The following is a 14,331-nucleotide window of genomic DNA, read 5'->3' as shown; positions in this document are numbered from 1 at the left end:
CTTCAGTTCACTTCCTGATTGCTCTCAGCAGTACGTTCGTTTTGTGCTATGCTCTTCTTATATTGTAACAGAACTTACTTCTCGATCTGTTAGTGGATTATTATTATTATTATTATCGAATTGATTTTGTTAGGAGAATTGATAAATCATAGATGCACACTTCGTTCCGCGAGATGGCAAAGATCTGAGAACCTAAACCATGAGCTACCAATTTCTGTAACAGCAACTCTTGTGCTAGTCCTTGTATTTCAGTTTGGTATTTCTGTTTGTTATACTTTTTCACCCCACAAGACGGATGCAAAATTTTCTTATGGAAGTTCCTAATTGCGAAGCAAATTGTAGTGTTGATTAAAGTGTGCACATCTGATTTTTTTCGTTGATAGGAATACGATCATCAGCACAGGCCATCTGATGAGGGGTCTATATTACAAGAGGAATCCGCAGGCAAGAGGCTCGAGTTCTACTATTTCAATGAGAAGTTATTTTGAGGCACTTGCCATGAATGAGCACGCATCAACTCTCGCTAGAGGGTCTGCTGAAGTTCATCAGTGGATTGGTCATGATGTGAGGTAAGCACCTGTTGTCTCACGTTAGGTCTTCTGAACGTATGCCTCCGAGTGTTGCAACGCATCAACGAAAGTAGTTAGATTTGTCAACTCATCATATTTTCATATTGTTTTATCATGACCAGTCTTCTTTTTCATACTTACCACAATGCTTCCGTATCCATGTTTTCTCTCTCTTATTTCTTGTTGCAGGGCCACCTTGTGCCGTATGAAAAGCGGTTCAGTCTTAACTGGAATGGGAGATAAGGTGAATGTTGCATCATGTGGTGGTGTTCTTAATAACTTCATTCATGTAAAATATCTAGTTACAAAATGTACTTGTGAGGTGCGGTAAGTAATCCTACAATTGATGCAATGAGATGCAGATTGTCATATAAACATGATCGTGGAGATCATGCTTGCCTGAATCAAAAGTTGTAGATAATTGGCATACTGCATGGCTGAAGATTTCGTAGTTTCCTTTGAATATTGTGTCACCTTTCTAGTTAGTATCATCTTGAATGCCTCATCGTTTTGACAATAGTTTTTACCAGGTTCTTCGACTCTGGTCTGCTGAAAGTTGCAAATACATGAATGAGTACAATGTTCCAAATTCCAAAATGTTGGTTGACTTTGATTTTGATGAAAATAAGGTAATCAACGTTGGCACACAGTTCTATTATTTACGTATCAGCAGCTGCACTCTTCTGGTTTTGAGAATAGACATATCCAACATTCGTGCTTATTAAAATAACACAGGAAGTTTTGACTATTCTTTCACACACTTGCTGACATGGTTTTTCAGCCTTGCATAGCCAGCGCCATGAGGCAGCTGGACCCTTTTGTTTTGCTCTTACTTACTCTTTTGTAAGTCCCTGGTCTTAAATGCAAAGGAAGAGCACCTGCCCTTTAACCAAAAAAACAAACAAACAAACAAACAAAACATACACGCATATTGATAGAAGATTGCAGCCTAGATGGGATACCTCACCTATTCATAGGTCAAAACATCAACTGTACATTTTAAACATCTTACTTATGTAGATATGAGCATCTGGTTGCGATGATGTTAGCAACATGGCTTGTTGTATCTTAATGTCAAAGGGTGCAAAATAGACCACTTGTACTGTAATCCATATGGCCATATCCAATGCTGGAAGTCACTCTATCATGTATATGTGAGTTTCAGCCAAGAATTATGGGATACTTTCCCAGTTGATTCTTATTGGAACATCTCTTTGTTAGCACAATGGCAGGCCATATGGTCAAGCCCATCCCATCCATACATGAAAATGGTGGGCAAGGCTAAACGCAGAGATGATTCATGATTGTGTCCTTGTTAGAAAATTCAGTGGGTGGTTGTCTCTCAAATCACCATTCTTCCCATTAGGGTTGCACAAAACATAGATGCGCTCAATTTTCCGTTATACACTGTCAACATAACTCTGACATGGGCTGAATTGATGCTTCTGGTTTATCTCATCTATATTTTATTCATGGAGATCGATTGAACCGAACTGTTAATAGTTACAACTTACAACTTCGCATGATCTTTTTGGTCACATGGCATCTTTATTCCAACAGAGTACAAACTTCCTTTTACCTATCCTAAAAGGATTTTAATCCTCTGTGCAGATTGTAGGTTTAACTAGCTCCCAGGTTTGCATATGGAAACGCAGTGGACCAAGAAGTATATTTCAATCTCGTGGAGACACATTCAATCATGGGTTATGCATGAGGTGAGGTGCCAGGTTTAACAGTCTTGATATGAGTTGACAAGATTGATGTTGCCTGGTACAAAAAAGTTATTGAATTGGCGTTTGAAGAATAAAGACAATATATCTGGTGCGATCTACCCTTACAGTGTAATTGTGCACTCTGGTGTCACTTGGGAGTTGGGAAACAAATGCGCATAAAGATGGCCTTTTTTGTGGTTGTATTTCTTGAATTGACTCTACCTTTGTTTCTAATCTCAACTTCAGATCAGTATATGTTGAGAATAACAAGGATGAGGATATTCTGGCTAAAGATAAAATAAGAAGACAAATATTTCTATTCGGTCACTGCAAACTTATGATTCTTTTTTCTTATTCTAACACAATTTAAGTTTCTGATCTGAAATTTGAATGGTGCCACAAAACTTCATAAACTATATCACCATTTTTTTTCAGAAGATTTCATATTGATTTGGTGCCCAAATTGAAGCCTGGTTGCATCTGATACATGCCACGTGGAGCCTTTTACTCTCTTTCAGAATGAAAGACGAGCTTAAGGCTCCTCTCCTAGGGCCAGTTCTTTTGGGTGGCTTAAAAAATAAGCCGCCTCTCCCCAATTTTTCCCATAAGCCGCCTCTTATCCTCATCGGGACTTCTAAACTACTAATGGGATAACTAATTTAGAAGTCTCAAAAAAATTTAGAGGCGGCTTATTTTTTAAGCTGGGGAGAGGCAGCTTATTTTTAAGCCGCCCAAAAGAATTGGTCGATGGGCTGCTAACCCCTTTGTACAATTCTTTTGCATATAGCCTTGCAACATATTTTTCTTCTCAATAAAATCTACTGTCGGGGCTTCTCCTGCAGTTTCTTGTTCAAATTATTTTTATAATGCTGGAAAGCATTTATTAGTTGGTCGCGCGATCTTATGGGTTTCACCTCTAGCCTACCCCAACTTGTTCGGGACTAAAGGCTTTGTTGTTGTTGGAAAGCATTTATTAACAGTGAAGGAGTGTTGTATAAGCTTGTGTATGCCCACCATTATTTGACAAAGATTTGATTAGCCCAGACATTCTTGCTGTTATTTTAAGTAGGATTGATTTATATTCTCATTTCATTTGCTTCTGCAGTTATGCCGACCCAGAGGTTGTAATTGGTTGTGAGGATGGTAGAGCCTTTGTATATGACATGTACAGCAGGAGTTGCTCGAGCATTCACCGGTAAGCGCAAGGGAATCAAGTAGTATATCATGTGAATGAAGTGCTTTCTGCAATTGTTGAATTCTTTCTTTCATTGTTATTTTGTGTGCACGAGCTTCACCTTACTTCAGATGAATTCTGTAACATCATATCCCCTTGTTTGCTTACTGTACTAGGTAGTATAGTTTATTTATCGGGGAAAAGTCAAAGTTAGCAAACTTTGACCAAGTTTATAGAGAAAATTAACAATATATACAATATGAAAATATTACTCATGGTGTATTCAATGATTTCCATTTGGTATTCTAGATATATATAATTTTCTCTATAAACTTGATCAAAGTTTGCAAGATTTGACTTTTGAAATTTTTTGGATCTTCTTCTGATATCATCAACATATCACGAAAGTCAAATTATGACCATACTTAAGTGTGTAATCATCATTAGAGGTACATCCAGTTTGATATGCTGCTTGTACTGATGCCTATGGTATACAGGCTTCACCCTTCCCCGGTGACATGCTTGGCAATAACAGATGACCAGCTGATCGTTGGTGGTTCTACATTTGGAAATGTAGCTATTGCAGATCAAACCTCGGGACAGAGGTTAGGTCTTCTAAAGTCAGCTTTTGCACCAACAGGTATGTTTTCAACTAATTATGGATGATTAGCACGATGAATTTTCATTTCCGGACAAGTGATGGGCATAGTGTTGATTTCGAGTCATGACTAAAAAAGCCAAGCATTTAATGGTGTTTATTCTACCTAGTCCTTAGCTCACAGTGCAGGTTAAGTCCTCTTTTGCAATGTGTAGAACTCTAGATAACATCTGAAATTTTCTAATCCTTGACCACTACTAGTAGTACAACACCTGTATTTTTTCCCATCACAACATGCATATATGTTACTTGATGTGTAGCTTTATGACTAGAGATTTTAAGTTGTGTAACTGAAAAGCTCAAACAGCATTTTGCTCCGACCTGCTAGACAACATCGCTAGCATTCCATAGGTTGGACCAGAGGGGAGCACCGTAGAACTAACTATTACACCAAAAACTAATGTGTGGCTCAAAATAAATGTTCATTTTTCTCCGTTGACCTATTATTTAGTTGAACATTTTTTGCATTCCTCCTAGCAAAAATAATCTGATGTTGAATGTTAAGTAGCAGATTGATTCAACAATTTAATGCTAAAAGCTCCTTTAATTTTGATTATATAAAGAATAAGATTAATCTTAATCTCAGCTCAATAAATCGAACTGCATTTAAAACTTTCTGTCAGTTTTAGTTCTTGTTGGATCTTTTGAGGAAAAAATAGTGAATAGAAATTCATACAAATATGATTGTGTTGTGAATTTAATCACTATCAAACTAACTTGTTACATTATTTCTCGTTTCAGTGATAAGATGTTTGTCTTTCAATGCAAATTCACACTTGATATTCGCGGGCTCATCTTCTGGTTATGCACATTGCTGGGACTTAAGGTCAGTATCAGTAGTAGTTGTTCTAATTTAGTACTGTACTAGAGGGGAGCGCACACTTTGCTGGGTCAGTAGATATAAAACATCGACAATGTTGAGGCAATCAAAATTTATCCTATAAAAATCTTTATTAGGCTATAACAAATTAACGACACTCTAGCATGCTCCACACACATGATCCAGTTTATATTCGGTTTTTATTTCTTGTAAAATTTTATAAGGATGAGAAGCACAGCCCACCGATTATTCTATGCTGGAATTTTTTAAATGCTGCTATAGCACGCTCCAAGCTCATATACTTAGTTTCCTCTGGATGAATGCCAATTTTTTGGCTCTTTGGTTATGCCCTTGGCGCAGTGGTAAAGCTGCTGCCTTGTGACCATGAGGTCATGGGTTCAAGTCCTGGAAACAGCCTCTTACAGAAATGTAGGGAAAGGCTGCGTACTATAGACCCAAAGTGGTCGGACCCTTCCCTGGACCCTGCGCAAGCGGGAGCTACATGCACCAGGTTGCCCTTTGGTTATGCCTCAGCAAGCAGCAGGTACCCAAAAAAAAGAAGAAAATTTATGTGTGTTCCATACAGAGGTGCATACTGACGTACTAACAGCAGTGTGCATATTCTCTTCTAGGAAAAAAGAAAAAAAAAACATGGAAACTGCACTATGAGTCATGTATGACTACAACTGTGATATTTTCTCTCAGTAATTATACCATTTTATCTAAAAAAACACCTGACGATGAAGTTTACACCACAAGCGATGTGCCACCTCTCTCCATTTAGACACTAAACTCCATAAAAATGCCCCCTTCCTTTAGGACAAAGCTATGTTGATAAAGGCTTTGACAATCTTGCTAATAACTGAATCCCACAAAAAGGGAAATAGCATCACCTCCATCTCACAGTAAAAAATGCAATTTAGACATCCCGTGTGAAATTGGTCAATCTAAGCATCAGTACTATGTAATTCCAAACATTCTTGGTACTGGCCAGGTGGCATGATCCAAGAGAACCCAACATCTTCCCATATCTGCGAGGAAAGGATGTTTGATGCAGAGTATCTCATAGCTTCTATTGACAGCTTGAGGATGAAACTTGGGCAACTCTAGCTCCAGTTCCTTTCTTTGACATGCCACATGTCATTAACCTTCTCACCTCAATTTGTTGCAGCCAAACTTATATATATATATATATATATATATTGATTCCAATAGAACAACATAGTTCTCCACGTGGCTACTGACTTTCTGACCGAACCATCCTATACTACTTTCAAATTGACGTCTTCCATTAGGAAACTAAGCAAAGGGTTGCCCATGATACTTTCACAAAATACTCCCTAGTTTACTATTTAGATTAGCTAAGCATTGAGTCTAAATGCAAGTGCCACTAAAGGTGGAAATGTTGGAACAAAATCAACCAAGGGCAAGAGCACATCAAAAACAAAGCAAGAAGAAATTAACCTTCTTGAACCACAAAAAGGCTAATGATGGGGGTGCGGTGAGCTGCAGGTGCGACACCAAAGTGAACGAACGGGAGAGGAGGAAATGGGTTCAGATTAGTGTAAGGCCCCATATGCTGTACTATTTCAAATATAGACCCTAACGGTCCATTTCTAGAATAGAAGCGCATATAGAGCCGCCACAAGCATATGACTTCATATCATACACGCACTGTTATATGCCACAGCCTTTACAAACCGAATACCACAACAATTCCACCACGAAAGAGGCAACATAGATATATATGAATAGGGCATACAAGTGTCAAAATCCAAATTTATTACATGCAGAGACCACATGGTCCAACATTCATCATCACAGTGGAAGTCTCAAATGGTCTGAGTACAGACAAAACCAAAATGATGCCTCTAAGAGGCGGAAACATAAAGTAAACGGTCCCATCCCATTGGTTCGAGGCGCCCAGCTGGGACCCGCTAATCTACTTGTCATTGTCGACTTCACGTAGTGACATCCTGTCTCAACATACCAGTTGAAGTAGTAACCATGTACTTGTTCTTGTTGTTGTGGCAAGGGTGAGTACTTTGGGTACTCAGCGAGTCTCATTACCAAAGGTACTAAAACTAACCGTATAGGGGTTAAGTGGTGAAGCTGCAGCAAGCGGCTAAGCAATATACTATACTTACGTCTATCAGATTTGAGATTAGAAAGCATACGTCAGAGGGGTTGTAAGCTAGTCTTCTATCCACCTACCTAAGCATTCATAATACTACCTTGTCCTGTCCTTCGGAAAATAATCTCAAAGAGGAGACAATCAAGGCACGCACACGTTCACAAATTTTAGTTAAGTTAGTTAAAGTTGTGCTATGAACCAACATTAAGCTCCTGAGTCGTCGCCATCGCCTGTGGGGGGCGTGTGACGAGTCGACGCCGAAGAGCGGCTGGCATGACATGTGGACGCTGTGTGGCAAGTCGACGTAGAACGACCAGGAGCACCGGCGGAAGTCACAAAAGGTGTCAAAGTAGAGCTACAACCATCACCTCCAAGCGGACAAGCACCAAGCACCGAGGAATGGCACATGTGCGACACGGGATCCATGTACAGAACACCGTCGAAAAATATCGGGCTGCGAGGGAGATGCGTACCCGATGAAAGCATTGCACCTTTTTCCTTTTTTTTACTCTTTTTTTTCTCTCGTCTTTTTTTTTGCGGAACTAACAAGTCAGTCCTCAGGCAGTCGATCGAAGCAGACCAATCAGCCTACCAGCAACCCAATCCACGCGGGCGCAACAGCTAGCAATTTTGCAATCCACACGGACACAGAAGCTAGCTATCCACACGGACACAACCGTGAGGAACAGCTTTGACCCGCAGGAGACAAACCGACGGGCGGAACCGGCGGGGTAGCTTGTCCAGCGGAACGGGATCCGGCGGGGCCGGCTCAATCCAGGACGGCTGGCTTGATCTGAAATGGAGTCCTGCGGCGGCTCGCAACAGACGGCCGGCACGGACAGAGGAGTCCCGCGGCGACGCGATCGGGAGTGCCCGAGGTCCGGGCGGAGGAGTCCTGTGGCGGCTTGCGAAAACAGTTGCCGGCGGCCAGCAGACGCGGACAACAACGGGAACCGGCGGACGCGGGCGACGGCGGGAGCGAGTGACAGCGGGAACCAGCGGCCGACGGACATGGACGGCCGGAACCGGCAACCGGCGGATGCTGACGGCAACTTGTAGCCATAGGAGATGGAATCGATCTGCTGCGGCGGTGGTCAACTGCGAGTTGGATCGTTGGTGTGCCGGCGCGGACAAACACGCAACAAATCAGGAGGCGTGCGTATAGCAGAGTAGCAGCAGCAATCGGCCGGAGATAGGAGCTGCGACGGCCAAAGGAGAGATATTGGATCGGAGAAGCACGAGTTGCACGTGCGAGAAAAAAACCCTAGAGCTCTAATACCATGTTAGGAATAGCAACTTGATATTACTAGGAGGCCAAAGCCGTCATATATACATGTACAAGAGAATGCCAAGAGGCTAGAATACAAAAGGCCAAAGGCCATCATCAATATAACTCTAACAATACTTAATTGCGGACACGGCTTTTCGGAAAGATTTAACCCTGCAGGCTGTTCACAACCGGAATCTACCCCTTAGAGGCATCCATTTTATGAGACACCGGAAGTTCCAAGCGAGGCAACAATGCTTGCTCGACGACACCAATTGCTCTGACCCATGACAGGCTGAGTAAAGCAGTTTCCCTGCCTGTTTGCCCCTCAGCCTGGTGAGAAGGCGGATTCCCTGAAGTGCAGTCGATCGTATCCTTGTACTTTGCTTCACTACCGAACTCTGAAGATAAGAACCAAACCGAAAAGAAGCAACGATATGGTAAACAAACACTCCATGGTAGGCACGCAAACATAAGCACGCATGACATGACAAAGGTGAGACAAGCAATTAACTACATATATAAGACATTTTAGATCATCTTATATAATGTTTACAGAGGGAGTACGAGTTAAGTGAAGCTCAATATGCAACTGTTTCGCATATCAACGGAACTCCATATTTAAAGAAAAGGTTGCAATCTTGTTTATGTACACATCAAAATTAAATGTTGTTTAACATGGCAAGGGGTGAAACGAAAATAATCTATCCTCTCTAGTTGTTTCAAATGAGGTAGAAAACATATAAATAGCATCCCCCCAAAATGCCCCGTGTTAATTAAGAGGTAATTAAGGTTCAGGCCTAAACAATATTTTAGGAGTTGTTAACAGTAGAAGTAATAGCCTGGCTGGAAACTAAACATTTTCTGGTGCAAAACATATATAAATTTTGTATTCCGAGTTATAGTTATTTAGTTATGAATTAAACTATTTAACATAGTCATTATGCCCGGATGCAGTGGAAAATGGGCAAGGGTCTTCGCATTTGACTCGACGAGTGCGAAGGGTAAGGAAAATAGCCGAGCCTAGGAAGATTCGCTTAGGTAGCTGGAACGTAGGGTCCCTGACAGGGAAGCTTTGGGAGCTAGTTGATGCTGCGGTGACATCCTTTGCGTCCAAGAAACCAAATGGAGGGAACATAAGGCGAAGGAGGTGGAGGATACCGGCTTCAAGCTGCGGTACACGGGGACGGCTGCAAACAAAAATGGCGTAGGCATCTTGATCAACACGAGCCTCAAGGATGGAGTGGTAGACGTCAAGAGACGTGGGGACCAGATTATCCTGGTCAAGTTGGTAGTTGGGGACTTAGTTCTCCATGTAGCGCGTATGCCCCGCAAGTAGGCCACAATGAGAACACCAAGAGGGAGTTCTGGGAAGGCCTAGAAGACATGGTTATGAGTGTACCGATTCGCGAGAAGCTCTTCATCGGAGGAGACCTCAATGGCCATGTAGGTACATCTAACACAGGTTTTGAAGGGGCGCATGGGGGCTTTGGCTATGGCATCAGGAATCAAGAAGGAGATGTCTTAAGCTTTGCTCTAGCATACGACATGATTGTAGCTAACACCCTCTTTAGAAAGAGAGAATCACATCTGGTGACTTATAGTAGTGGCCAACACTCTAGCTAGATTGATTTCATCCTCTCAAGAAGAGAAGATAGGCGTGCGTGCCTAGACTGTAAGGTGATACCTGGAGAGAGTGTTGTACCTCAGCATAATCTGGTGGTTGCTGACTTCCGCTTTCGGATTCGTGTCCAGCGGGATAAGCGTGCCAAAGTCGCTAGAACGAAGTGGTGGAAGCTCAAGGGGGAGGTAGCTCAGGCGTTCAAGGAGAGGGTCATTAAGGAGGGCCCTTGGGAGGAAGGAGGGGATGCGGACAATGTGTGGATGAAGATGGCGACTTGCATTCGTAAGGTGGCCTCGGAGGAGTTTGGAGTGTCCAGGGGAAGGAGAAGCGAAGATAAGGATACCTGGTGGTGGAATGATGATGTCTAGAAGGCGATTAAAGAGAAGAAAGATTGCTTCAGACGCCTATACCTGGACAGGAGTGCAGACAACATAGAGAAGTACAAGATGGCGAAGAAGGCCGCAAAGCGAGCTGTCAGTGAAGCAAGGGGTCGGGCGTATGAGGACCTCTACCAACAGTTAGGCACGAAGGAAGGCGAAAGGGACATCTATAAGATGGCCAAGATCCGAGAGAGGAAGACGAGGGATATTGGTCAAGTCAAATGCATCAAGGACGGGGCAGACCAACTCTTGGTGAAGCACGAGGAGATTAAGCATAGATGGCGGGAGTACTTCGACAAGCTGTTCAATGGGGAGAATGAGAGTTCTACCATTGAACTGGACGACTCCTTTGATGAGACCAACATGTGTTTTGTGCGGCGAATCCAGGAGTCTGAGGTCAAGGAGGCTCTAAAAAGGATGAAAGGAGGCAAGGCGATGGGCCCTGATTGTATCCCAATTGAGGTGTGGAAAGGCCTCGGGAACATAGCGATAGTATGGCTAACCAGGCTTTTCAACCTCATTTTTCAGGCAAACAAGATGCCAGAAGAATGGAGACGGAGTATATTAGTACCAATCTTCAAGAACAAGGGGGATGTTCAGAGTTGTACTAATTACCGTGGAATTAAGCTGATGACCCATACAATGAAGCTATGGGAGAGAGTCATTGAGCACCGCTTAAGAAGAATGACAAGCGTGACCAAAAATCAGTTTGGTTTCATGCCTGGGAGGTCGACCATGGAAGCCATTTTCTTGGTACGACAACTTATGGAGAGATACAGGGAGCAAAAGGGTGTTCATTGACTTGGAGAAGGCCTATGATAAGATATAGAGGAATGTCATGTTGTGGGCCTTGGAGAAACACAAAGTCCCAGCAAAGTACATTACCCTCATCAGGGACATGTACGATAATGTTGTGACAAGTGTTCGAACAAGTGATTTCGACACTAATGACTTCCCGATTAAGATAGGACTACATCAGGGGTCAGCTTTGAGCCCTTATCTTTTTGCCTTGGTGATGGATGAGGTCACGAGGGGTATACAAGGAGATATCCCATGGTGTATGCTCTTTGCGGATGATGTGGTGCTAGTTGACGATAGTCGGAAAGGGGTAAGTAGGAAGTTAGAGTTATGGAGACAAACCTTGGAATCGAAAGGGTTTAGGCTTAGTAGAACTAAAACCGAGCACATGATATGCGCGGTTTCAGTACTACTAGGTGTGAGGAGGAGGATGGGGGTAGGTGGTACCTTAGAAGGACACCTTTCGATATATGGGGTCAATGCTACAGGAGGATGGGGGTATTGATGAAGATGTGAACCACCGAATCAAAGCTAGATGGATGAAGTGGCGCCAAGCTTTTGGCATTCTCTGTGACAAGAGAGTGCCACAAAAGCTAGAAGGCAAGTTCTACAGGACGGCTGTTTGACCCGCAATGTTGTATGGTGATGAGTGTTGGCCGACTAAAAGGCGACATGTTCAACAATTAGGTGTGGCGGAGATGCGTATGTTGAGATGGATGTGTGGCCACACGAGGAAGGATAGAGTCCGGAATGATGATATACGAGATAGAGTTGGGGTAGCACCAATTGAAGAGAAACTTGTCCAACATCGTTTGAGATGGTTTGGGCATATTCAGCGCAGGCCTCCAGAAGCTCCAGTGCATAGCGGGCGGCTAAAGCGTGCGGAGAATGTCAAGAGAGGCCGGGGTAGACCAAATTTGACACGGGAGGAGTCCGTTAAGAGAGACCTGAAGGATTGGAGTATCACCAGAGAACTAGCTACGGACAGGGGTGCGTGGAAGCTTGCTATCCATGTGCCAGAGCCATGAGTTGGTCGCAAGATCTTATGGGTTTCACCTCTAGCCTACCCCAACTTGTTTGGGACTAAAGGCTTTGTTGTTGTTGTTGAACATAGTCATTATGCAATTCAAATCAATACAACAAGTTACACATTTTTAACTTAGGTGAAAGTCACATATTTGGAAACTAGATAAAATTCTAAGCAAGTTTCATATATAACTCGCCTTAATCTGAAATACCATTTAAAAGTTATAAGGCATGCAAGACAAGACATTTTCCTGAAATTGTAGAAGGTTCAGAAAATAGCTATACGTCCATGGGCCAAAACAGGGATCTGGCACAAAACTGCATAGGGCGTCGCCTAACTATACTGCGCTTGCGGCCATGATTTCTTTCTAACGCTAATGGGTCAAGCCCAGCAAGGCAGAGGACGGAGGCTAATGGGCCAAGCCCAGCAAGGCAGAGGACGGACTGGAGGATGGACGGTTCACCTAGCGGGCTGCGTGGTCCAGGTCGGTGGCGGTTGAGCTGGAGGTGTTGGGCGGCTGGCGGCCCATGAAGGACTGCTGCTGTTCGCGAGCGACGCGGCGGGTGTAGGAAAGGCGGGTGGAGGTAGGGAGCCGGCGGCGGTGCAGTTGCCATTTTTTAGGCGCGAGCAGATCCGGGCGTGGTGGACATTTTTGGGTTATGCCTTAGTGTCTTGTTATTTATATGACATTTTTTGGGTTATGCCTTAATGTTTTGTTATTTATATGATATGATGATATGGTAGTGCACAAGACGAAGGATTATGCCTTAGTGTTTTGTTCCATTCAAGTCGCCCTAAGAACTGAGTTCTGGTTATTATGTTCCATGAATGAGCGCGCTAACCATATGTGGGTGTTTTATGGGGCCCCCTCGACGCATTTTACTCATAGCTACACATTGTCTAGGAGTCGGTTTTCCATTTACAAACTTGTTTTTTTTTTGTCAAGGACCATGGCCTCATGGATCTTTCAAAATAACTTAGGCCAGTGGGGTGGAATACCCTGCTGGTCCGCATCTACGGAGTTGCGAGTGGCTACTTGGGACTCAATAGTAGCCACCTCATCGCTATTGTGATACAGTAGGAGCCGGGTCAGAGATACGTCAGCTCTCAATTCTGGTGTTGACCCATCGGTTGTCTCCTGGACTAGGATGTAGTAACGGAGTAATTATCGTTCATTCGAAACTGACTTGTTCAGCCTGTTGTGGGTCAGATCAGTTTGTGTCGTTGAGCAAGCGTTGTCGTGTCGCTCGGAACTTCCGGTGCTAGCTCATAACATGGGTGCCTCTAAGGTGTAGATTCCGGTTGTGAACAACGTGCGTATGGAGCCTATAATGGGTACGTTGGTGCGCACCCTACAGGCTTAAATCTTTCGAAAACCCGTGACCGCGGTTAAGGACGACTTGGAGCTTAGTGCCAGTTCATATATATTTATGTTGCCTATTTGGTAGTGGAATTATTGTGATATTTGATTTGTAAAGTCCGTGGCATATGACATTGCGTGTATGATATGAAGTCATATGCATATGACGGCTCTGTATGCGCTTCTATTCTAGAAATGGACCACTAGGGTATATATTTGAAATAGTACCGCATATGGGGCCTTACAAGCTGGTATCAGAGCAGGACCGACCATAGGATCCCTTATTGGTCGTTGTCGAGTCTAGAAAAATTATTTGGTAGTTATAGAGGTAGATATCGGAAAGTAGGATTCTTTTCAGATTAGCCACTAGGAAATGCCAGTCTTAGGAGAATGGGTCTACACACACAGGAACCGACGGTGGCAGCAATTGCTTCATGGGCCCAAGAAAAGACGTGTCCATCTTTTCTTGCCGGCAAGCCCTCTCTGCCCCGTCCTCTCTCGGCATCCCGCAACATCCTGCTCTCCACCTGCACCAGTGCACCAGGCCTTATCCGGCCTTGCGTCAGTGTTGTCTTGGATGTCAATACAGTGCGCCGCCTCTACTGCCCTGCAGCTCTAACGCCCCACTGCCCTAGAGTCCCAATCACTAGTGGGCCATACCTTGCGTGTTGCCTGTGTCCCCATCAGCCGTGGTGTTCCCTGCGAGGTGCAACAGCCAGCATGATGACAGGTGAGCCACCACTGGCAAGTTGGCCGACTAGCAAACGACACGGAGTAAGAAGAACAGAGTCCTACCGTAGGGGTGGCG

General features: G+C 43.6%; 1 protein-coding gene across 1 annotated transcript in view; it reads left to right on the top strand.

Annotated features, from left to right (window-relative positions):
- LOC123091301 (F-box/WD-40 repeat-containing protein At3g52030) overlaps nt 1–14,331 on the top strand; it is a 16,917-nt gene that overhangs the window by 643 nt on the left and 1,943 nt on the right. The window contains exons 2-8 of the mRNA XM_044512778.1: nt 384–569; nt 759–813; nt 1,100–1,198; nt 2,181–2,284; nt 3,387–3,476; nt 3,953–4,095; nt 4,855–4,939. Of these exons, the coding sequence (XP_044368713.1) occupies nt 384–569; nt 759–813; nt 1,100–1,198; nt 2,181–2,284; nt 3,387–3,476; nt 3,953–4,095; nt 4,855–4,939 (762 nt within the window). The remainder of the gene's footprint in view (nt 1–383; nt 570–758; nt 814–1,099; nt 1,199–2,180; nt 2,285–3,386; nt 3,477–3,952; nt 4,096–4,854; nt 4,940–14,331) is intronic.

The sequence above is a fragment of the Triticum aestivum genome, chromosome 4B (genome assembly GCF_018294505.1).
Source record: "Triticum aestivum cultivar Chinese Spring chromosome 4B, IWGSC CS RefSeq v2.1, whole genome shotgun sequence".
NCBI classification, from domain to species: Eukaryota; Viridiplantae; Streptophyta; class Magnoliopsida; order Poales; family Poaceae; genus Triticum; species Triticum aestivum.
Note: the sequence above shows the minus strand (reverse complement) of the source record. Positions and strands in the feature narration are given on the sequence as shown.